The sequence below is a fragment of the Balaenoptera acutorostrata genome, chromosome 10, assembly GCF_949987535.1.
Source record: "Balaenoptera acutorostrata chromosome 10, mBalAcu1.1, whole genome shotgun sequence".
Lineage (NCBI taxonomy): Eukaryota > Metazoa > Chordata > Mammalia > Artiodactyla > Balaenopteridae > Balaenoptera > Balaenoptera acutorostrata.
Genome location: NC_080073.1, coordinates 64348140 through 64373684, shown reverse-complemented (window position 1 = coordinate 64373684; position 25545 = coordinate 64348140). Strand labels below are relative to the sequence as shown.

Below are 25545 nucleotides of genomic sequence, written 5' to 3'. Positions count from 1 at the left end.
TTTTAAAGAGAGAGTTTTGAGATAATTGATTTTGTCAGAACCAATGGTCCAATCATCTAGTATAGAATACACTAAATATAATTACATAAACTGATCATGTGGGGATAAGCATGCTTGACATGTTTCTTTACTATTTTCTTAAAGTTCCAAGTTAAAGTATTGTTTGTGGTGCTATTATATAGAAATCTGGATTGGGTGAACCTATTTGAAATTTAGAGGCAGGTCGCTTATGCCAGCAATGAGCAAACTATGGTAAGGAGATTCATATAGAGAATTATATTTTATCATGACTCATGCCTTTCTTTGGGTGCAACATGTTGGAAATGAACTAATGTACAAATAACCTTGATTATTTAAAAATAGGAAATGAGATACCTATAATTCAAAAATGCTAATTAAATGCAATTTCAATCAGTTTCTTATATGATAATTTAAAAGAAATACATGTCATTGTATTATTCTCTATAAGTGACAGAGAATTTTCCAGTTCAGACTAAACATATATATTTTACTATTTTTTCATTCCAAGATAAGATTTCCCCTATCAATAGAAAAATTTCAAGACAAAATCATGATTGTCATTATTTAAAGAATGCCATATTATAGATTAAAACATTTAGCATAAAAAAAGATTGCAAGGCTTGTATAGTACATTTTTATGTTTGATGGAAAAAAGGTATTCTTTTTCCTAATACATTTCTAGTATTTTTTGGCAGAGTTTTTTCTTTTTTTAATAGAAAGCACTTGCGTGAAATGTTTTTTGACAACTTTGTATCTGGTTATCTGTGTGCCTATGTTTCTGATAGGGTAAAAGTACTGAGAGTGGTCCATGTAACACCCGGTGCTTCCCTTGTACTACCTTCTTTTCTTCTCTAGACTGTGTCAGTGTCTGTGTCTGTTCTCACACTGAGCTGCATTGCCTTGGATCGGTGGTATGCGATCTGTCACCCTTTGATGTTTAAGAGCACAGCCAAGCGGGCCCGGAACAGCATCGTCATCATCTGGATCGTGTCCTGCATCATAATGATCCCTCAGGCCATCGTCATGGAGTGCAGCACCATGCTCCCTGGCTTAGCCAATAAAACCACTCTCTTTACAGTCTGTGATGAGCACTGGGGCGGTAAGTCCATTGTGGCCCTTGCATTTATATGACAGCTGCAAGTTGAAAATCTGATTTGCACAGTCCTTGTAAAGCTGGCCTCGTGTATTTTATTGGCAAGGGTTAATATCGTTTATTTTATAACATGGTAGAACATAGTATTGCCTCAGGTGTCAGGTTCCCTAATGGGCTTCAAATACAACTGGATTTTTCATTTTAAAACCATGTCTGGCCTGGGAACATGGATGTCTTGCCCATGGACCTATGCTGTTCTCTGAGTCAGATTAGCTACACACGTTTTCTCTATTCATAATATAGTAAACTGATACATTTTATCACTGGCATAATTATTTTCTGACTTAAGAATTACACTAATTATGAAATTATGAATCTTTTTTTGGTTTCCCATCTGATATGTTCAGTGGTTAAATTTAAACAATCAAGTTTGGAGGCCTTATGCTCCTTTGGTTCAAAACTCTCAGCAACAGTCTTTGAGGTTTTTCTGTAATAGTGGAAACACCTTTATCAATGCCTGGTGATGGCACAAATCTGGACACAGCGAAGCATGAAAGAAAATAAAATAATCCTGCATTTCAGCACTAGTTACAAAATTATCACACGGAATTTAAAGGAAACAATCTGTTCTCTTCTGGGTAAGTATATTACAATGGCTCATATTTAAACTGTAAACATTAGGAAAGCATTTGTTTATTGGAAAGATGTATCAACAGAGGGAGTGCATGCCAAGGATTGTTCATGGACCTGGTATTTTCAAGCATATGAATCTCTGAATTCATGTTAATTCCTACTTTGATTCTTTTATTGGAACACTGAAAAGAGGAAAATCAGGAACTGAAAAATTAGGCATATGTTTTCACCGCAGCAAGATAAAACTCAAAAGACACTGAGATTATTCCATATGTTATCCAAAGACCTATAATAATTAAAATTTCAAAATTTGCTTTATCTATTACTGTAAATATTAAATACTCCTTTTAAAAAATGAGATTTATCCTTCCTTTCAATTGCAATTCTTTTGCTGTATTTCTTTCTGGATCTTCTCCAGTTTTTCCCGTTTCCCCATTAACAATGAAGACAAAAACAAGATGAGTGGAAAGTTCCAGAATGATAGAAATATTTCTTAAGTGTCTTCGGTCCCATTTATTTAATGTTCAAACAACATCTTGAGTACTTAGGATATGCCAGAAATTGTGCCAACCTGAAGAGAAATAGACTTTGCCCAAGGGAACACGTGGTATATAGCGAGGCTGAAATGCAAATAAATAAAGGTTTATAGTGTGATTAGTATTTTAATATACTTATACACAAAGTGCTAGGAGCACAAGTGAGAGGACAGACTCAGTCCTGGCCATGTGAACAAAAGTTTATAAGGATCTGCTAACATTTCAGCAAAGCATTAAAGATAAGCAGGGAGGAAGCTCACGGGGCAGTTCATTTGCTCAGGGTTTGAACTCTGTTCTCTCAGAATGAACTTGTTTTGCCTTTTGATTTGACTATGTCTTAACGTTTAAGTATCTCACTTATTTTTCAGTTTAAGAAAGACTTTAAAAATGTGGAGATTCACTAGCATGAGTGAGATTCTCTTTCAATGTACAATTTAATAATTTGGCCAATTAAATGACGATAATCTACCCAAAAAAAAAAAAAAAAAAAAATGAGCAGGGCTTTTCCAGACAAGGAAGAGGGAAAAGGGTGTCCTAGGAAGCAGGAAAACTCACACAATGGACACCATCCCTTGAAGAAGAAAGGAAGAGAGTCCAAACTTGTAGTTTCTGGAATGCAGTCTAAAGAACTGTGTTTGGGAAAAGGTGGGCTGGGGGCCAAATGTGACATATCTCTTATTATTATCTAATTCCTATGCAATGAGTTATATTTGGAAAAGAGCCTAAAGATCTCTTGATCTGAATGTTTTAGTTAATCATGATGAAACTGAACCATAAATTAAATTATTTGCTCAATATTATGAAGCAAACAAGCACATTTAAATCTAAGTGTTACCGAACCCAGGTTCGGCTGCTCGCCACTCAGAAGTCAATACTCGAGAGGCAAGTGTCAGTAGAAAGGAAAGGTGTGTTAATCAGAAAAGCTGGCAATCTGGGGAGAAGGTGGACTCATGTCCTGAGACCACCTCCAAAGATTCTGCTCAGCCCTGACAGTTTTTGAAGGGAAAAAAGGGGGAAGAATCTCAGTGAATCATCTAGGCAGGAGTTTGGATTCTGCATCATTCTCCATTGAGTGCAGGCTGGCTGACTCTCTCTTCTTTATCTTGCCCATGTGGGCTGCCTGCAGGATTGCTAAGGGGGCTGTTGGGGGTAGAGAGCTAGTCATTCTTTAACTATTTAATTCTTCATTCTTACTTCTTTTAATCTAGGAAAAGAATCCACAGGTTAGGCAAGGCACCGTGTGTGTTCAGGAGAGCATAAGTCAGGAGTTAGTTTCAATTGCCTAGTGATCTCATTCCTATAATTAGATTCTTTTAAGGTTAGAGGGGAACAGAAATGGGAAAACAAGAAAGGGGCAAAAGAGCTGCTTTCAGAAGCTTTCAACTCACAAGCTGGGATTCTTTAAGTTTACGGAGATGGTAATTAGATTAAAATTCCCACCTATTATTCAATATGTGTCAGTAGTATTTTCTCTAAAGTATTTGGGTAATTAATTTCATTTATAAGTCTGTGTACTGATTTTATAAACTTGTCCTTTTTTTAGTGTTGCCCTGAATGATCAAGCTGCATTAACTCCCATGAGCAAAAGGATTGCAGAACTAGGGAATCCCGTTAGTCATCATGATTAATAGCTGCATCATTTTCTAATTAACTTTGAGCAACAGATATAAATATATAAAAGGCATCCCAACCTCTCACATTTTATTACCTAACTATAGAAGGGATATTTTCCTTAAAAAAAAGAAATTATTGTCAAATACCTAAAAATCTAAATTCAGTCTTCAGAAGTCATTTAGGAAAGCTATTTGAAAGTGATTTTATATTAGCGTATAATTACTTAAAATGATTTTAAAAGCTAAGTGATACTGACTTGAGTTGATCATCCACAAAATCAAGCAATAAAATCTATGAAATTATCATAACTTCATTTTTTTAAGAAGAATATGAAAAATTAAAAGCAGGTTCTTATTATTCTGCTCATTAGACATTTAGTTTATTTTAATGATTTTTACATTAGCATAAGCTTTGTTAATATAAGCTATTTATAAACCTAGGTTTAACTTAAAATTTTAAAGCTTGGACACATATGTGATAGTCACAACTTAAAATCACCATAGAAAATTATATTTTACAGGGTTAGCTCTCTAAAGTTCAAACATCTTGAAAGTCCATTTAGTCCAATTTTAAAAAATTTGTTGTGAAATATCTTTTATTTGCGATTAACTCATAAACTGATTTCTTACCTTTATCCTAAGTTAAATCAATGATTTGGTTATAAAAGTAGACAGAAATATCATTATTGTCCTACAACCAATACTACAATGTGGAAAGAGTCAGTAAACTATGTGGTCACTTGATTCATATCTATCAAATAACTTTTGGAAAAGTCTTGCAAATGCTGTCTCACTCATGGTGCAAAATAACTGAGAACTCCGTCTTACTGGAAATAAGACCACAAATATGTAATATTTTATGGATACATTACTTCTGCAACTCATTATGTTCATCATTGCCTATGGCTTGTTCAAAAAAAGACCACAAATTGTTCAGTTCTTGGCAGACACACTTGACGCTCAAAAACAAATAAAATGTGTTAATATTTATTTTAATGATGTTTAAATTATGTTTTTGTGTTTGTTCACTGTTTGCATCAATCACATCAATTCACACTTCTGAAAGTTTAAAATTCTTCCAGAATTATAACCATACTTTCTTGATTGCTTGGTTTGTAAATGCATAGTTTCACAGGATAGATCCTATTGGAAGAAATTAACTTTCTTTTCCCACTCAATCCAAGATATGTTTTACCAGTAATTCATCCAACTTTTAATGAGCATGTACTGTTTGTCAAACATTGTTTTGGATGCCGGGGATTTATAATCTCCCTCGTCTTGGACTGTACTGCCAAATTATTCTTTGGTGGTCTGAAAAATAATAATAATAGTGGAGCCCTTCCTTATATTCAAGCTAGTTATGGTATCTGGCCTATTATGAGATTTGGAAAGTATATACATATGTGTGTTTATTAATAGGAACATTTATTGAAAACACTTATTAGGGAGAAGATAATAAAATATATTAAAGATTCAGATAAACTTTTATGGATACATGAACTTGGAAAAGACTGTCCAAATTGAATATTTGGAAAATTATATTTAATTTAATTTTCCATTGAATCCTTGAGAGGTGTAACATGAAGGAGAAAATGTTTGTCATTTTTAGATAATTATATTAACATGTTCGCTCTACAATGTACCTTAACTCACCTAAGAGAAGTTAAGCTTTATCTATCTAATATATGACATTTTTCTTTAATCTCTGATTTCAAAGACTAAAGAAAGATCCACATTTGCTCCTTATTTGTTGGTTTGATATACATCCAAGAATGTATTCAGATTATGCCTATTCATCAGTTGAGTAGAGACACAAAATTTTAACGGTTGTCAATCTTTAAAATGCTGTTTTCTAATTTAGGGAATGCTTAAGTGAACAAATTTCATGTAGCTACTTTCTAGACATATGAATGTCTTACAATATATTAAAGATATTGCTTATCAAGTGCAGAGAAACTTCAAAGATATTTTCAACACATATAATTTAAACTTTCAATGGCATTTCTGGGTTTTCAATTAGCTTAGACTCTAAGCATGAAATGAGGAATCTAAGACGATCATGTTTCCCAAATTATCTATAATAATCTCTTTATTAAAACAATCTATCTTAGCCTGCAAGTGTAATTTCGCTTGATCAATTTTTCTCTGTGTTGGTGTTCATTATCATAATATGCATTTACCAGCCAATTACATATTTTTCTAACTATTTATAAATATACCGGTTGCAGAGTGAGCTTTCTTTCCCGTCTGTTTAAAACTCCAGACTGTTATCACAGCGATGGTATCCATCTCTGCAGTTTAAAAATAAATGACCTACCAAATCTACCTTTCTCCACTCACTCAATTTAATTGTCTGATGCAGACATCAGGGATTCACAGGTATGTAAGCTTTAAAGGTATATTTTTTTGTGGGAAGCTTATACGACACTTTCTTCAAAACAAATAGAAGTTCAAAGCCACTCAGGTGCCTGGGAAGTGCTGAGGTCACTCTCCAGCTCCTTTGAAATTGGCTCCGCAAACGCTGCATGGCACTTTGAATGCTGTGGCACTTCAAAGGGAAAAACTGTTTGCTTTTCCTCCAGTCAGGCTGCTCGGATTCTATCACTTTTTATGTAACTGGCTTGTTTTACAGGATAAACTTGAAAGGAAGTTAGAAACTGAAGCTGATGAGCTAGATGTGAGCCACCTGGGCCCCAGAGAAGCTAATAATGACACATCAGATTGTTCTCTTAGACCTCCTGGTAGCACACACACCCTGCTGTGTGCTCTAAAGATTGTAGTGGAGAAAAACATCTGTCTGAGAAAGAAGACAGTTTTAGGAGTAAAAATAAGAATATTAAACTCTAGAAGACAAGATTATGAAATCAGTACTGTGGAGGATATGTTGACTTACTAGAACATATACAAAATTCCTCTCTAAGTTGTGCATGTGTGTTAATGCATGTACTTTTAATAAAAATGAGATTTTTAGGGTTCTTTAAGGTTAGATTTCAAACCAATATGGGTATTTTCTTTTTTTGATATCCATCTTACTTATCAGGGATAAGCACATATAGGATTGTAGTGATTGCTTATTTATCATTAATTCTATGTGCACAGGTAATATGTATCACATATTGATATGAGGATATGTTGATATGTTTAAAATATATTCAGTAAGAATTCAATGAATGTTCAATAATTGTTATCAGTCATTATGGTCATCATCATAATTATTATTGGTTAATCCTCAGTATAAATTGCTCTTACCACGTTTGATCACATAACTGAGTCTTCATGCTTCTACATATTTTCTGAAGTAACAAAAATAATAAAATCCATGAAAGTGACAGCATTATCCTTCCATAATAGTGTAGAACCAATCCCATTGCCAATAGCAAAGTCAAAGTAAGTAACGTAATTTTTAGAATTTTAAAAAAACCTTTGTTTTATTAGCATTTAGTTAGAATTGTATCAAATTATTGACATTTAATATCCATGGTATCCATTTAGGATATATTGTTTCTTGTTTTACATTTAAGTAAAAGTAGCTTGATCAGTGTGATATATTCAAATACGAGTTAAAGGGAAATATCCCTTAAAGTGTTTTAAAAGTCAGTAATGGATACATTTTAGAAAAATTAAAAATTAATATTAAGCCACAGTGCCACTCAATTGATTGACTCCTTATAAATGCCCTAATCTGTGATATGTATTACCTGTGCACATAGAATTAATGACAAATAAGCAATCACTACAATCCTATATGTGCTTATGCCTGATAAGTAAGATGGATATCAAAAAAAGAATATTCCCATATTGGTTTGAAATCTAACTTTAAAGAACCCTAAAAATCTCATTTTTATTAAAAGTACATGCATTAACACACATGCACAACTTACTTAAAGAGGAATTTTGTATATGTTCTAGTAGTCAATAAAAATAATCATTATCAAATGTTTGCTGTTTTATTTTTCCAAAACCTTTCCGAATTCATATTTGGAGATACAATTGGGAATATTTTCTCATCTCTCAAGAGAGAAATGAAGAGGAATCAACTTAGTTTACTGTCTTTTTCCATTTTAACAAAAGCATTAGCAATTAAGTTTTGATTGAGTAATGTCCCTCCTTGCGAATCCAAGTATAGGACAATCCAAACTAATTTTTATTGATTAACCAGATGTAATTAAGAGTAAAAAAGGCTTTTTGATAAATGAACACTTGACTGGATAGACTGTAGTAGCACAAATTAAGAAATGGCTAATTGTTATTCCTCTCTGAGTAGATTATATGACATTAAGACTTTGCATTTAGTACTTAAATGTAAGTAGTTAATATTATAAATCATTTTTCCCTTTTGTGTATATAACATAAGAGTAAAATCATATAGAAGGTAATTTTGAAGGCAAAACATTGACAGATGTACTTTTAAAAAGTCTATGAATTATAATATTTTATTATTTTAACTTTCATTCCAGGTGAAATTTACCCCAAGATGTATCACATCTGTTTCTTTCTGGTGACCTACATGGCACCACTGTGTCTTATGGTGTTGGCCTATCTGCAAATATTTCGTAAACTCTGGTGCCGACAGGTAAGTAATTTCAAATAACTTTCTTGTGTTTTCTTTAGGATGTCCTTAAAAACAAAATTTAAGAGTGAATTGAACCAATATAATATGCTTAGCAAAGGATTGTGTGTTCTTCTAAAATAATGAGGCCTTAGTCATGAACATATGTCTAGGCATTTTTTAGGGTGATGTTTAGGGAATGTTATTTATGAACTGCCTTAATGACTAAATTTTAAACCTCTGTGATTAATCGACTTGATTTTTGTCTAGGAATAATATTGTAAATTTTACTTTTTATGAGAAATAACAAATAAAAATTCCTTTAAAGTTTCCTGAGACTGTAAGTAAAGATGTATGTAATACATTTTTGATGAGATGTATGTAATACATTTTTATTATAGGGTTAAATCTCCAACTTTAAAGATCTTATTTTTATTTTTTTTTTCAGAACAGTAGAAGAATCAGGCAGAATTGAGAATTTTAAAAATTGTTTATAATGCTAATTTGTACTGAAATCTTAGATAATTTTGCTATGTATTCATTCACTCATTTATTAACTCAGTGAATATATTCATTCACTCAGTTATTCATTCGTCAAATATTTATATTTCTTTTGCATGCATGTCTGATAAAAAGCTAAATGTTCTAGTCTGTGTCATTAGTGAATTCATAGTCTAGAGGAAGGAAACAGTTCCAGGACAAAAATCACCTTAATAAATATAAGCACAGGGAATCAGAGAAAAACTTAGTGGAGGTGGATCTAATTCAGACCAGGGGACATTTAAGCTGAATCATGATGACTCTAAGGAAATTGATGAACATGTAAAGGTACAGACAAAGAATATAACTCAACTTCTTGTACTTGTAAATTGTATCTTAAAATGCCACATTTCTTAGAAATGTATCTCTTTTTTCCTAAATTTATTGCCAGTATTTTGAGCTTATCAGGCTTGTGGAAAGCCACACCCTTAGTCTGTTTGCTCTGACATATTTTATCCAACTGAAAGAATTTACTGGGCCACTTTACTCATTTAAAGGATTTCATAAAACTTTTATTTGGTTTTTGTCTGAGGATGAGTCTTAATCTGGGTCTTCTTCAACCCTTGTTATTCAAAGCGATTTTCAAGATCATCTTTTACTTCTTGTATATGAGCAACAGTTGTGTTTTTCAACCCCATATGTCTCATAATTCCAAATGTTTTCATTTCCTCTATTTTTGTAAAGAAGTCACTTCTTTTCTGACCTTATAAATGCATTCTGTTCTCCAGTCTTTGTAACTAAAATAACAAATGTGTATCACTGTAAACCATGAGTGGTGATTTTCCACATCCTAGAGATAGTTTCCTCAACAATCTCCACCTGGCCAGTGGGAGTGAATGACCAGAACTGATATAATACAGAAGTCAAAAACACAGACTCAAGGTCCAGACTGCATGAGTTTAAATTCTAACCCTGCCATTTAACAGATGCGGGAGTTTTGTCAATTACTTAAACTTCTGTGCCAAGCAGGGGTGCATAGCATCTACCTCACACTTATTAGATGAATTAACTCAAGTGCCTCAAGCATGGAAAGTGCTCATTAAAAAAAAATATCTTAATAGTATATGCTGTTATTTGGCCTTTCACCTCATTCTGCTTATATTTCTAAAATAATAAGCATGTGTTGAATTGATGTCTGTGACTACTTTCTTAGATAGATTTCTTTCATAGTACTTTTAAGTAACATGATAATGACTTTTTATTTGTCTGTCTGCTCTAATCTACTAAGATGGAGACAGTACACACTAGGCTTGATCTTGTAGCCCTCCAGCTAGTACATGCATAGCACATATCAGTTGCTTGATAAATACTTTATAAGAAAAAATTTAGTGGAAGAATAAGAGAAAGTGCTGGGAAAGTTTAGATAGAAGAGGAAAGAGAGGAATCCATTGCTCAGTTACTCAGAACAAAGTTCATAGAAAAATTAGAATTTGAAAAATTCTTGAAGGAGAAAAAACTTTGATGAGCATGTAGGCATAATGATAATTTAGATTGATATTTTGACTAAGAATATTCAGTGTTAAGTGCATTTCCTACTTCCATATTTTTGCTGGGTAGTGTACATTAAATATAAGAGATGTTTATATTTGCTTATTCATTTATTTACAGAATGGCATAACTTAAAAATTTCTTGGATGTACATAAATCTGTCTTGTTCATCATCATCTTCCCAACACTTAACATGTTACCTTGCACAAAAAAGTATTCAAAAAATGTTTGTTAAATAATTAGATAACTACCAAGTCCCAACCAGTTTACTTCTTCATTATTTAAGCTTATAGTTCTCCATTTCTCAAACTCTAAAGTAAGCTCAAAATTGTATTGCAGGTTTAGAAATAATCCACATTCTTTTGATGAATTGTCCTGGTTAGTACAAGCCACATGATCCAGAAGATTTGCAGTAAGATGCTTGGGCTGTGAAACTAAAAACATTTACAAACAGATTGCAATAGAAAACAGCAAGTTCATCTGAGTTCACTTTAGCAGCCACAATAAAGTAAATTAACCCCAAATGGTGATTATGTAGAATTCTGCTTGAACAACTCTCAAATTCCAACTGTTAATTTCTCTAAACAGAGTTCCAAGGCATTATGTGTGTCACAGTCTACATCAAGTGAACCATCAAACAGAGGGTCTGTCTTATTTGCTTAAAATTATGGAGATGCATGGAATCTGTTACAGTCTTTGAAATATCTAAGTGTAAGATTATTAATGAGCAAAGTGTCTGTCCTTGTCTGACTTTCTCAAGAATTTTAAACCTCATTATGTTAGCACAAGTTCATTAGCCCCATGCACAGTGAGGTGAAACAAACCAAAACTTTGGAGTTTGGAGCAGAGAAAGTTTATGGCAAGGCCATGCAAGGAGATGGGTGGCTCATGCCCTACAAAGCCCCTGAACTTCCTGAAGGGTTTCAGCAAAGCATTTTTAAAAGCCAGGTGAGGGAGGGGTGTCGGCAGTGTATGTGATCAGCTCATGTACAATTCTCTGTTTGGCTGGTGGTGAGGTAACAGGGTGGTGTCACAAAGCTTAACATTATCAGTCCTTACCATAGACTCCAGGAGGCCTGGGGCTATGTGCTCATGATTATCAAGTAGTTAACTTCTTCCATTTGGTGGGGGTTTTTCACATCTGTAAAACAACTCAGGATATGGGGAAAAGCTGTCCCTAGAAGGCCCCATAGGGTCCTGCTTGGTTACAATGAAAAGAATTATCCAATGTTTTGCTCTAATCAAAGACTTAAATATTCTCTTTATTTGACAATGTGTCTCAGAAAACTCATTCAGTCTGGAAATTCTACAGGATCTTCTCTAGAACTCCTCTTTTTAAGACTCACTAAATCTTAACTCTTAATTCAACACTTCAATCTTACTCATTATATGAACTCATATTAATTCATTCCACAAATATTTATTGACCACCTACTATGTGTCTGGGACTGTGTGAGGAGCTGGGGATGAACTGTACTGATACTTGAGTCTGGAACTAAATTTCAACTTTCCAAGGACTAAAACTTTGAAAGAACTTCCTTGTTCCAATTTTTATCACATTCTCATCTACTGCCCTTTATTCTTCAACATTCTTCAAAAAGAACTTAAAATAATTGACATTAGATGATAACAAGTCAGTTTAGTATGAGAAAATAAACAGCAAATTGTAATTGCAGAGGCAGAATCAAATGGCAGTAACACAAGTTCACACAGAGAGATAAAAGTAACTATGTAGGTAAATATAGAAGAGAGTATAAATATATTTTTGTTTGAAATTCTTTTCTTCTCCTCTTTGACTTGAGATAACATTGTAAAGCAATAATTATAAAACTGTGAATCTTCAACTTATAATGTATAAAGATGTAATTCAAAGAAAGGAGGAAGGAATGAAGCTATATTGGAGCAAAGTTTTTGTATACTATTGAAATCAAGTTGGCATTAATCCAAACAGATTAAGTTGTTAATTATAATCCTCAGGGCAACCACTAAAAAAAAACTCAAAAAAAATGTAGCGAAAAAAACAAAAACAGAAATAAAATGCTATACTAGAAAATATCTGTTTAACACAAAATAAAGAAGCAATTGAGGAATAGAGGAACAAAATAGAAACTATATATATATATATATATATATATATATGTATATGCACACATATATAAACAAACAGCAAAGGGAGACATGTAAATTACACTTTCTCAATAGTTACATTAAATGTAAATGAATGAAACACTCTAGAGGTTGGCAGAATAGATAAAACAAACAACAAACAAACAAACAAAAACCTGATTCAACTGTATGATGTCTACAAAAAACACATCTCATATTCAAAGACACAAATAGATTAAATGTAAAATAATGAAAAAGAGGTACTATGCAAACAGTAACCAAAGGAAAGCTGAAGTAGCTGTACTAATATCAGATGAAAGAAATGTTAATAAAATGTGTTACTATGGGTAAAGAGGGATATTTCAAATGATAAATCATTCCATCAAGAAGATATAAAAATTCTAAACCTATATGCACTTAACAACTGAAGCCCACAATACAGGAAGCAAAACTAGAAGAATTAAGTGGAGAAACAGAAAATTCAATGATAATAATTGAAAACTTCAACACTCATCTTTCAGTCATGGATAGAAAAACTAGGCAGAACATTAACAATGACATAAAAGACTTGAAGAAAACTATCAACCAACTAGACCTAATATATCTATGGGATACCTCTTCAAAAGTAGCAGAATACACATTCATCTCAAATGCACTTGGAATAGTCTTCAGGTTACATCTTATGATAGGCTATAAAGCAAGCCTCAAAGCATTTTAAGTGATTGAAATAATAAAAATGTACATTCTCTTGCTACAATGAGACAAAGAAAATAGTTATGATCCTGATCATAAGAACTTAGCATGTGCATCTAAATTCTAAAAGAGAAGTGCCAAGGTGGAAAAAAAAAAAGTTGTCAAGGAGCGATAAAGTTAAAAGATTGCTATTATTTTGAATGGGATTTATTGCATTAAATCTATAGATCAATTTGGGGAAATTGACATATGAACAATATTAAATCTTATAATCCATGAACATGGTATATCTCTTCATTTATTTAGGTCTTCTTTAATAGCTCTGAGCAATTTTCATAATTTAAGTACACATAGTTTGTCCACATTTTGTTAAATGTATTCTTAGAATCCATTTTGCTATTGAAATGTGTTATTTTCAATTTAAATTTAGAATCATTTATTGCTAGTATATAGAAATACAGTTGATTTTGTTTATTGATTTAGGGTCCTGCATATTGCTAAATTCATATGTTTAGTTCTAGTGGCATTTTTGTAGATTCCTTAAGACTTTCTTCATAAGCAATAATGTCTTCTCAATAGAAGCAATCTATATGCCTTTTATTTATTTTTCTTTTCTTCTTATGCTGGTTAGGATCTCCAGTACAATGTTGAGTAGAAGTGGTGAGAGAAATCTTTGTTGGCTTGTTACCAATCTTAGAAGAAAGTGTTCATCTTTCATGTTAAGTAGGATGATACCCTAAAGACTTTTCATGGATGCCTTTTATCAGGTTGAGAAAGATTCTATTACTAGTTTATATGCAAGGGTGTTAAAGTTTTCAAATGCTTTTCCTTTCTCTATTGACATGATCATAGCTTTTTCTGTTAATATGATAAATTACATTGATTGATGTTTTTAAATGTTAAACCATTACTGCATTGCTGGAATAAATCTGCTTTTTTTTTTTTTTTTTAGCTTATCCTTATTTTTTTTTTTTTTTTTTTTTTTAATCAATCATCAATTTTATACACATCAGTGTATACATGTCAGTGTAATACTACATCAATGAACCTATCGGGGCCTGGAGATTTTTTATTTTGTTTTGTTTTTTGTAACAGGGTTTGTAAAGACATTGTCAGTTTTGGTTATCTTTTTTTTCATGGTATTTATCCATTTCATTTAAGTTCATTGAGTTTTCAAATTTACTGGTTGTTCATAATATTCTCTCATCCCCTTTTTAATGTTTGCAGCACATTTTCTTATCTTGGCCACAAAGACTTCTTCAGACAAGACAGGTTTCAACGTACATCATTTACATGATAGTTCAAATTCATAACTGTGATAATACCTCTTCCAGGATGTATTTTCACCTCAAAGGTGATTTTAAAGTTTGTTTATGATATTGGAATAAAAGCAGAAATTATTTATCAGGTGTTTTTCAATTTAAGGACAGGTTTTCCTTAACATCATTTGCTTCTTTTTGAGAGAGAATAGTTATATTCAAAAGGAGCACCATAATTAATTAATTATCATTAATTCATCTGTGTGGAAATCAAAGTAAAATTCTGTTCTCAAATTAAAGATTATCTAACAGACTTGGATCTTGTTACGGATAAAGCAACAGAATCCATCCAACATCCACTGTGAGAGACACATTGGTCTGTTCTGGCTTGCAGCACAGAGATAAAAGCAACAGCTGAATAATCTTAATAGAACTAGGATGTTCTTATGGTGTGCTTGTTGGCACATTTTACTCAAAAAATTACACATGCTGAATTTTATTGTTTTGCTCACTAAACCCTATCAATCTTCATGAGCTTATAATTAAGACAATATTATACTTGGAGGGACTCCCTGCTATTATCAAATAACTTTGAAAAGAAGTGGAAAAGTACAAGTTGTGTAACTGTTGTTACAAATTCCAGCTATTTGAAACGTTCATGGAAGACCACAAGGGATATTCAAGGTTTTTATGTGCATTTTAAAGGGTCGGTCCACAAAATTGCCTTCAAGCAATTTTATAACAACAAATGACAAGCAACAGAGAATATTTATTTTATTTTTATTCCTTTTATTCAAAGGTTTGCCTTAACCAAACCTGAGAAGCAGAAAACGTAATAAAAAGCAATAGGTAGTTAAGTCCTATCTCTCCATCTGGCAGCAGGTGGCAGTATTGATGCATGAAAAACTATGCAGGTTACTTTTGCAATTACCTGTTAGGTTTTCCTTCTGTTTCAACTCTAGGTATCTGAGCTGAATCAGAATTCCTAGCAAGAGCTCTTCTTCCCCAGTTTTCAGTTCTCTCCCTTTTAACTTAAGAAGGTTTTTTTGGTTTCATATATTTTTTTAGAGTAGTTATAAGTTCACAGAAAAATGAAGTGGAAGGTACAGAGATTCCCCATCTCTCCCCAACCTCCATTCATGAACAGCCTCCCCATTATCAACATCCCCTACCAGACTGATACATTTGTTAAAACTGATGAACCTACATGGATTCATCATAGTCACTGGAAGTTCACAGTTTACTTTATGGTTCACTCTTGATGTTGTACCTTCTATGGGTTTGGATGGTGTATTCAAATACATTGTATAATGTGTAATGACAGGTATCCATCATTATGGTATCATGCAGAGTAGTATCTTCCCTGCCCTAAAAATCCTCTGTGCTATGCCTGTTCATCCCTCCCCCCCACTACCCCTGGCAACCACTGATCATTCTTCTGTCTCCATTGTTTTATCTTTTCCAGGATAGCATATAGTTGGAATTTTATAATAGGTAGCCTTCTCAATTTGGCGTCTTTCACTTGGTAATATGCATTTAAGTTTCCTCTCTATTTTTTCATGGCTTGATAGCTCATTTCTTTTTAGTGTTGAATATTATTCCTTTGAGTGGACAACTCTTTTTATAAAGAGATATCGTTTCCATTTGCAGCTCTCTTTAGACCTCGACAAAATGGTGATGTTGCAACTTTTTTTTTTCCACCCAGACTCCTATTTGGCACTCGGCTGTATTACTCAAGGATACACTCCACTCAGCAAACGTTCTGGGGAAAGAGGCTCGCAAACCTCCTAGACCACGGGTGTCTGGGATACTCTCCTTACTGTGTCTTCCAATTACTCCTCCAAAGTGGAACTTTCCTAAATCAGATAACAATAAAGGGTATCCGCTCCTTTCAGATTCCTGGAACATCATCTGTAGTTCAGAGAAAATGGAAGTCCCTGCAGCCTCTTTCACAGCCTCGGGGGCCAGGACAGCAGACCAAATCCAGGATTAGCGCTGTGGCCGCTGAAATAAAGCAGATCCGAGCCAGACGGAAAACAGCCCGGATGCTGATGGTTGTGCTTTTGGTGTTTGCAATTTGCTATCTACCAATTAGCATCCTCAATGTGCTGAAGAGGTAAAGTTCACTTATTATTTGAAAATGAAGAGATCTGCCATTTTTCTTGTTTCTTAATTAAGGACTTTTTTAAGCCAGAGAAAAGTGGAAACCGTCTGCCTAGATAGCTTGTCAGGCCAGATAACTCAATGTGTTGTTGTTACCAGCAGGTAGGGAGCACAGTTTTTTAGAGCGCTGGGATTTTAAATGCTCTTATCCATGCAAATTCTCTATTGAATGGCAGACATAAAACAGATGTTCCCCTGACCTCTTCAAGCTAATTGCTAAGCCTTAGATGCAGAAGAAGTTCTAATGCAAAAAACTCATTTACAGCTCGGAGCTCTTTTTTGATCAGAACAAATGGGTTTTCCAAACTTTGTTCTCAAAGACATAGGAAACGGTGACAGAACTTTATCTAAAGGATAAAAAGAGATAAGAATTTTCTTAGCTTTCTAATTATACTTAAAAAGTGCATTTGTGAGCACACACACAAACAAATGGAATCACAGCACATACTGTGTTTTGAATGTTTAAACAGAAAGAAAGAAAATTCATTTCCTGATGTCATTGAATCAAGTTTAGCGTGAATATTAATAAAAATCAGTACAAAAGTTTTCAATGAGAGAAGGTATGTTATTTGTAATGCTGCAGAGACACTATTAAAACAACCAACATGATCAACCAATGCAGGGGCAGTGGTACCCAGGAACCTTCTGGCCAACCATCTTTATCGGGAATTATCGTAATAGTTGCACAGAGACTGGTCCCAAGGTAATACTAATTCTGTTTATCAGAGACTTTGAACTAAAACTAAGATTGCTTCTCTCATTTTTCCTGGATCCAGAGTCAATATCCCATTCCTAACGGCTGGGGACTCTGAAGAGAGGCAGCTTTGGCTGGAATCACACAGTCTAAAGGTGGTATAACCAGCTGCAAAGATTTGTCATTCTCTTTTGGGCCTTGTTTTTGATTGTTTAATGGCTTTTTCTTTCTTTCTTTCTTTCTTTTTTACTTTTTTAAAATAAATTTTTCTTGAAGTAATGTTGATTTACAATGTTGGCTTCATTTCTGCTGTATAACAAAGTGATTCAGTTATACATATATCTATTCTTAATGACTTTTTCAATGGAAAAGAAAGAGAAAATGAACTTCTGTTCAGAAATGTTGTTTAGTATAGACACAGCCTTAAAGGTATAAGATTTGTGGCAGCTTGGGTCCTTCAGATGTATACTGGCTCACAGGAAAATGAAAGCAACTTTGCCCTCCGTATTTTTTCATAATTCCCTTCTTATTTTTCTTGCCCACAGAAATCCCATACAAATGTATTCTAGTCTGATGCTAGATGATGATTTTTGCTCTTAAGAACCTTGTAAACATGCCAGGATACTGGATAGGTTCTCTCTCTTTTTTTTTTTTTTTTTTGTACTTTTATTTTAGTCAATCTAAACTCAATGAAAATTGGATTTACTGCTCTCTGGATGACTCATTTGGATTTCCTGCATCTCAGCGCTTTTACCTTCCCTTTAGCTGGTTCCAAATACCTACTTCTCCATAATATTTCTCTATTCTTCTGACTTACAGACCTCCTTTTCCAAGGAAAATAAATGGCTTTCTAAGGAGAAAGTCCATGTTAAATTTAAAATAGTTTCCATTTTTTGAGATTTCTGCTCTTTGTCACAAAATAAAAATTTCAAAATAACCTTGAAAATTGTTTTTCTCTTTATCACACATATTTTCTTCAAATACTTATCTCTGTTTGTCCTTGCATTTTATGCTCGTGTTTTCTTTCTCTTACAAATAAAGTCCAAAATTATTTTCTTTGAAACTTAGTGTTTTGCCTGACTAGTCAAAACCAACTTCTTTAAAGCAAGTCTGGTTTGTCTAGGATTTCAAAGATACATTGTGGTAGAGGATCATAACATATTAATTTATTTATCCATGTTGTCTTACTATATATTATATTTTTGTAAAACTGTAGTACTCCATAGAACACCACTTTATTCTGGCAACGTATTTCTATCACGGGCACAAACTCCACAATCAGTGATGGACCCTCTGGCAGGAAATGCATTATAATCTTCAGCCTATACATGTATCGGGTAGTTGCAAGTTGCCTCCTGTTGTCTAGTGAATAGAATTTGATAAATGGGTATTTTGAAGTACAGAACAAATCTTAAAAATGACCTTTAAGGAGATAATAATAACATATTTTTCAGAGTTTAAAATAATAAAAAAAAATTAAAACTCATGAACTTTAAGAAATTACCAGAATTTTGCCTATTGAAAACTAGTTCTTCTCTGCGTATAAAGAAATCAAAGAAGCCAAATTTCAGCAAGGCTGGAAGATTGGCGTTGAAGAAATGTAACATTGATCAATGCACAAATGAAAGTAGGAAGTAGTGCTTACAGACTGCAATTTAGGAGTGCTTTTGTACACACTGCTATGCTTAAAGTAGATAAGCAACAAGGGCCTACTGTATAGCACAGGGAACTCTGCTCAATATTCTGTAATAACCTAAATGGGAAAAGAACTTGAAAAAACATAGTATTCAGTATATGTATAACTGAATTACTTTGTTGTACACCTGAAACTAACACAACATTGTTAATCAACTATACTCCACTGTTAAATAAATAAATAAATAAAATGCACGCAAAATGAAATAGTAACAAAAGCTGCTCCATTGTGTTTAGAAACAAAATGGAAGAAGGGAGATAGATATATATTCAACCTTTGTATTCTTATTGTTGTTGTTTACAGGAGAGAAAGCCCCTTCTTCTCTGACTTGATTTGGCTTTTGATTTACTAATTGTGCCTTGGAGGTGCCCTTCAGGTACTGAAGTTATTCTAGCCCCACTGTGTGCCCTAAACCTGCAAGTGGTCTGTCCTGCAGGGCAGCACTGGAGTCAGGGAACTGCCACCAAGGGCTGTGTTCACCCTTGAATTTAATTATTTAAAAGGTACTTTCCAGAGTCGCACTACATTTCATGTTACTGTTTCTTTTCCTACAGAGTATTTGGGATGTTTACCCACACGGAAGACAGAGAGACTGTATATGCCTGGTTTACATTTTCACACTGGCTTGTATACGCCAATAGTGCTGCGAACCCAATTATTTATAATTTTCTCAGTGGTGAGTTTTCAACTTTCTTCTGTACAAACCACAGCCCAGGGTGAAGGATCGATGACCAGAAGGTTTGAACACTCTTGAACAATATGAAGATATTAGTTGTGATACAATGAGAATATTTTTCCCTGATCTGACTGGTCTTGAGTTTTTTTCCCTTATTAGAGGGAACATGTGTTACCTAACGCATCAGAAAAAATTATCTAAGTAATTTTTTCCATAAAATTTAGAAGAAAATTTGAAATAGGACGAAGGTGAGAACTGTGAGAACTGAATAAGAGAATCTTGCTTGTCATACATTAAACTTACGATTTATAAAGATGTAAAATCATTTTATCTGAAAATAAAACAGCCTTGCTTGTATCATTTCCTTTGCCAACATTTGTAGCCTAATTGAAATGGAATTGGAACCTTTCCACTTTTAGGTATTTCTATGTATTTACAATTCTCTTGTGGGTAACATCTCTTGGGTTCATCTCAAGATTTCTCATGACCATAAAAAAAAGTATATTCCTCCTAAATAACACATAAGCTAAACAAACCACACATACACACCTCTGCAATTGATTTCACCCATCTGTTTATGAATCAATATAATTATAAAAATCATTTAACTAAATATTGTTTTATCTACCAACATTTTGCCTAATTAAGTTTTAGAATTGTGTTTTAATTAGCTATATTTTTACATTGTCTTCTTTCCAACTGGTTGGCTATTTCTTTTTTTTTTTAAATTAATTTATTATTTATTTTTGGCTGTGTTGGGTCTTCATTGCTACATGCGCGCTTTCTTTTAGTTGAGGCGAGCGGGGGCTACTCTTCGTTGTGGTTCGCAGGCTTCTCATTAAGGTGGCTTCTCTTGTGGAGCACGGGCTCTAGGTGTGCGGGCTTCAGTAGTTGTGGCACGTGGGCTCTAGAGCACAGGCTCAGTTGTTGTGGCGCATGGGCTTAGTTGCTCTGCGGCATGTGTGATCTTCCCAGACCAGGGCTCGAACCCATGTCCCCTGCATTGGCAGGCGGATTCTTAACCACTATGCCACCAGGGAAGCCCGGCTATTTCTTTTTTATTTCCATCTCCAAATATATGATGATTTTATATGAAAGAATAAACAATTCATTTTATTGCATGCTGAATAAAGGGTGTGCATTTTCTAACTTCATCTTTGGTCTTCCAGGTTATATAGGTTATTAAAAAAGACAACCAGTCAATTAGGCTTTTTTTTTTTAATAACTTTTTTTTTTTCAGTCATGGCATGTACCCTCTATATACCTGCTTTGCTTCACCTTTTGGTGAATCAGGTGATGTATATGTGAGAGGTGGTTTGTATTCAGTTGCCCCTTTTCATGCCTTCCCCTGACACATTCAACCCCAGTCTCCAAAATAAAGACTACATTCAGACTGGGATAAGCAGATACCACCGCCCCAGTGCTGTTTGAAGGGAGAAGGGCGTGAGGAACTGTGGCTTAAAAAGCAGTGGGGAGACAGTTGCCCTGGGCTTAGGGATGACTAAGGCCCTGAGCTTGCACTAAACAGGGAAAATCTATTAGAGGGTCGTAGGGAGAATTATCTGAAGTAGAAGTCACAGAACCAAGTCAAAGTGCCATGATGGGGGTTAAGATGAGGCAAGAAGGCAGCTGATAATCAATGGGCACCAATTTTAATCACTCAACAACCCAGGTAGGTAATCAAAGCTCAGAGAAAAGAACTGGTGATTTCCAACACTGCCATTTACCCTTAGAGGCTTAAAAGGTCAGTGTTTAATCCTTATCCATCTCCAACGTCATATCAATAATTTAAAGATAAGGAAAAACTTCTAAAGTTGTTTATTTTTCTTTCAGTTTGTTCTGCCTTATGCAGATTATGAAACGTTCGAAATTTTCTAGATATTTTGTTGAACTGATTGTGTCAATAGAACAGTTTCTTCAGAGTACAATGCAGGGATAATTTCTGTGTACTTTTGGCCATGTATAACTTAGGTTTCATCATTTTTTAAATCGTTAAATATCTCTGGGTACCTTTCTGCTGATACTCAGCTTTATTATAGTTATCTAGTTAAAAATAACCCACATTCACAAGTATAGGAGGTTTGCTTCTAAAGGCATGAAACAAACTCCAAACATTGGGCATAAAAAGCAGCCTCACTATTTTATGGAAATGTGTCAGTCTTTCAAGAGTGTACCAAGCATTATTTCATTCTTTTTTATGGCTGAGTAATATTCCATTGTATATATTTGCAGCAAGATGGATGGACCTAAAGATTATCATACTAAGTAAAGTGAGTCAGACAAAGAAAGACAAATATCATATGATATCACGTATATGTGGAATCTAAAAAAAGTGATACAAATGAGCCTATTTACAAAACAGAAAGAGACCGACAGACATAGAAAACAAACTTATGGTTACCAATGGGGAAAGGGGCGGAGGGAAGATAAATTAGGAGTTGGGATTAACCTATACACTACTGCTACTATATATAAGATAAATAAAGAACAAAGTCCTACTGCATATCACAGGGGACTATACTCAGTATTTTGTAATAACCTATAAGGGAAAAGAATATAAAAAAGAATATACATATACGTATGCATGCATATATGTATATATATGTGTGTGAGTGTATATATATATAGCATTCACTGTGCTGTACACCTGAAACTAACATGATATTGTAAATCAACTATACTTCAGTTAAATAATTAATTAACTATTAAAAAACGGTGTACCAAGCTTCCAATAACCAATTTCCTTTTCCAAAATAGGATCCAGTCAGTTGTATTTTATTCATGATTGGTTAAAACATATTGAATTCTTTTTCCTTTCATTCTCACTGGTTTGACAGGAAAATTTCGAGAGGAATTTAAAGCTGCATTTTCTTGCTGTTGCCTTGGAGTTCATCACCGCCAGGAGGATCCGCTGGCCCGGGGACGGACAAGCACTGAGAGCCGAAAGTCCCTGACCACCCAGATCAGCAACATTGATAACATATCAAAACTGTCCGAGCAGGTCGTGCTCACGAGCATTAGCACACTCCCAGCAGCGGCCAACGGTGCGGGGACACTCCAAAACTGGTAGAAGATTGATGCCTAGGACAGGGATGCCTGAGTACCACTCTTCTTTTTTTAAATCTCTGTACACAGAAATTTTATTACTTTGTGGACCCATTTTTTTTAGAAAAGAAAATCATCTCTTGCTCTTTGGAAATAAAGTCAGTTTAAAATCATTTCTCAACTTTTGATTGAGATATGTTAGAAGTTGAAACTTCCACTGAACTTATTTTCAGGCTGTTTCACTTTTAGCTTCATGTATTAGGATTTGTGTCAAGTAAATGTATGAGCATTTCCAATTCTAATTGTTATTTTAATCTTACCTTCAAATTGGTGGCTAAAAGTTACCCAAACTTATCCTTTGGTTTTCTTTTGGCTACTAAAAGAAGTAGCAATTACTAACTCTGGATTAACAAGAGATATGTTAGCTGACTTTATAGTTTTAAAAAAATCACTAAAGAGTGTCATTATGGTGTGACATTTGAGAGTATATTTATATACAAAATAACATATTATATTAGATAACTCAAAAGCTATCTTTCAGAACTATATAAACATGTATACTATTCAACTTTATTTTCCATTAATTTTATAACTCATTTACACAGTTTTCTTAGGTTTGTAACCTTACCATTGCTAGCATTTATCATTTCAACATATGACCAATAAGACTGTATTCATGTAAAAACTGTGGAGTAACTATAAACACACAATTTCCATCTCTAAGGAAAGATTTCAACATTTAAGACTAAGATATCCCATTATTGTATTCTTCTAACCAATAAAAATGAGGTAACTGGCCTTGGTAGATGAAATTAAGAATTCAATTTACAAAGAAAAAGGGTAGTAGAGTATCAAATCACATCTGGGTCCCATATTGGACAGGGTAATGCCATGGAGATTTGATGGTAAATATTTGCATTTATTTACGTTTTGTAAACATCTATCAAACACCTCCCAGAAAGCACCCACCGTGCTAGGTGCTAGGGTGTGAATGTGCCTTCAAGAGAGCTCCAGTTCACAGAGGGGGACCTGTTGGTAGAGGCTGCAGAGCAGCAAAGCATTCTGGGAGATGATTCAGACTCAGAGCAGGAAGCAACCAATGATGGTGGTCCTCACCATGACACGGACAGGAAGGTTGCACTTTTTTGTTTCTATTTAATTACAGTGACTCCATTGATGTTAGTGAATTCTACCTGGGCCTGTGGCTGAGAGCTAGGTGACTAGGAGAATGGAGGGGTTTGCTCTTACTCACCCACAAATGAACAGGAGTGCAGTACGTTTCGTACAAATGGAAGATCTGGGGTTCAAAGAACCGAATATTTTCAATTTGCTTCTCTGCAAAATTATCCTGATTCAAATAGTCACTTTAAAAGTAAAAGAGATGTTCATGGAACGTTGCTCTTCTTCTTATAGTATAGTAGCAGGCATTCTTATTTTATTGAAATAAAAGATATGGAGAATATTTAAGAAAGGTTTTCATAGAACATAAAAATTATCTTGCTCTTTTCTTACTTTTTTTTTTTCCAACTCATCACTTTCGGAAAGAATATAACCAAATTATCCACAAATGGTTTTTCTGTCTTCGAACTGGGGATTACTTTGTGCTTTTTACTACTCAAAGCAAAAACTACCCTCAAATATGAGGTTTATTGAAATTATATTGTTAATTATCAGAACAATCCCAATGAAAGCAAAGTATTGTAACTCTCTGCTTTCTCCCCTTTGTACATCTGAGAGCTTTTTTTCTTATTTACGCTGCATGAAAGAAGAGTTGTGATTTTCACATTGCTATGGACGTTAGCACTTTTGTTGGGAGGATAATGTCAAATAATATTGATCATATGCCTTAATAGCTAAGTAGATTTGCCGAATCAGAAATTCTGAGATCAGAGTAAGAGCTAAATGTTTTAGATCCTAATATATCTAGTCATTTGTCATTTAAGAAGAGAGATTGAGAGAGAGAGAGCAAGAAAGTGAGAGCCAGAGCTGGAGAGACAGAGGGAGAGGCTCAGAGAGGCAGTAGTTGTGTGATTTTGTGAAGAACAGACTAAGAAGTCAGAATTCCTTTGCACTAAATCAATGATTTTCAAAGTGTGATTCCTGAATCATCAGCTTCAGCATCACCTGAGAACTTATTAGACAGGCAGATCTTCACCCTATCCCAGATTTGCCAAATCAGAAACTTTGGGGGTGGTACCCAGGAATCTGTATGTTCACAAGCCCTACAGGTGATTCTGAAGGGCCTTAAAATTTGAGAAACACTGCTCCAGAGACTACCACCTGGCACTGGCATACTAGCCCATGTGAAATAAAGTATTTTACTGCCCAGGTATCTACAACAGGGACCACCGTCATCACTACTGTCAACCTGATTGGAGGTCAGAAAGAAGAGGCTGAAAGTCACTCAGCATTATCTCACTCAAAGAGGTAATGCCTTATGAAATAGTGCCCCTGTGTTACAAGTGCAGTTTGGAAGAAGACAGGTTTTAAAGCCCCGGTGTGCTTTATGGCTACTTGGATGATTTGAGTTTCTTTCTTTTTTTTTTTTTAAGATTTTTTTTGATGTGGACCATTTTTTTAAAGTCTTTATTGAGTTTACTACAATATTGCTTCCGTTTTATGTTTTGGTTTTTTGACCCCGAGGCATGTGGGATCTTAGCTCCCCGACCTGGGGTCGAACCCACACCCCCTGCATTGGAAGGCAATGTCTTAACCACTGGACCACCAGGGAAGTCCCTGA

At 34.2% G+C, this 25545-nt stretch overlaps 1 protein-coding gene across 1 annotated transcript in view; it reads left to right on the top strand.

The window, feature by feature from the left end:
• HCRTR2 (hypocretin receptor 2) overlaps positions 1–25177 on the top strand; it is a 113111-nt gene extending 87934 nt beyond the window's left edge. Inside the window, exons 3-8 of the mRNA XM_028167648.2 lie at positions 877–1120; positions 8354–8469; positions 16427–16647; positions 19639–19760; positions 22598–22826; positions 25135–25177. Of these exons, the coding sequence (XP_028023449.2) occupies positions 877–1120; positions 8354–8469; positions 16427–16647; positions 19639–19760; positions 22598–22826; positions 25135–25177 (975 nt within the window). The remainder of the gene's footprint in view (positions 1–876; positions 1121–8353; positions 8470–16426; positions 16648–19638; positions 19761–22597; positions 22827–25134) is intronic.
• Positions 25178–25545: the final 368 nt, after the last annotated feature.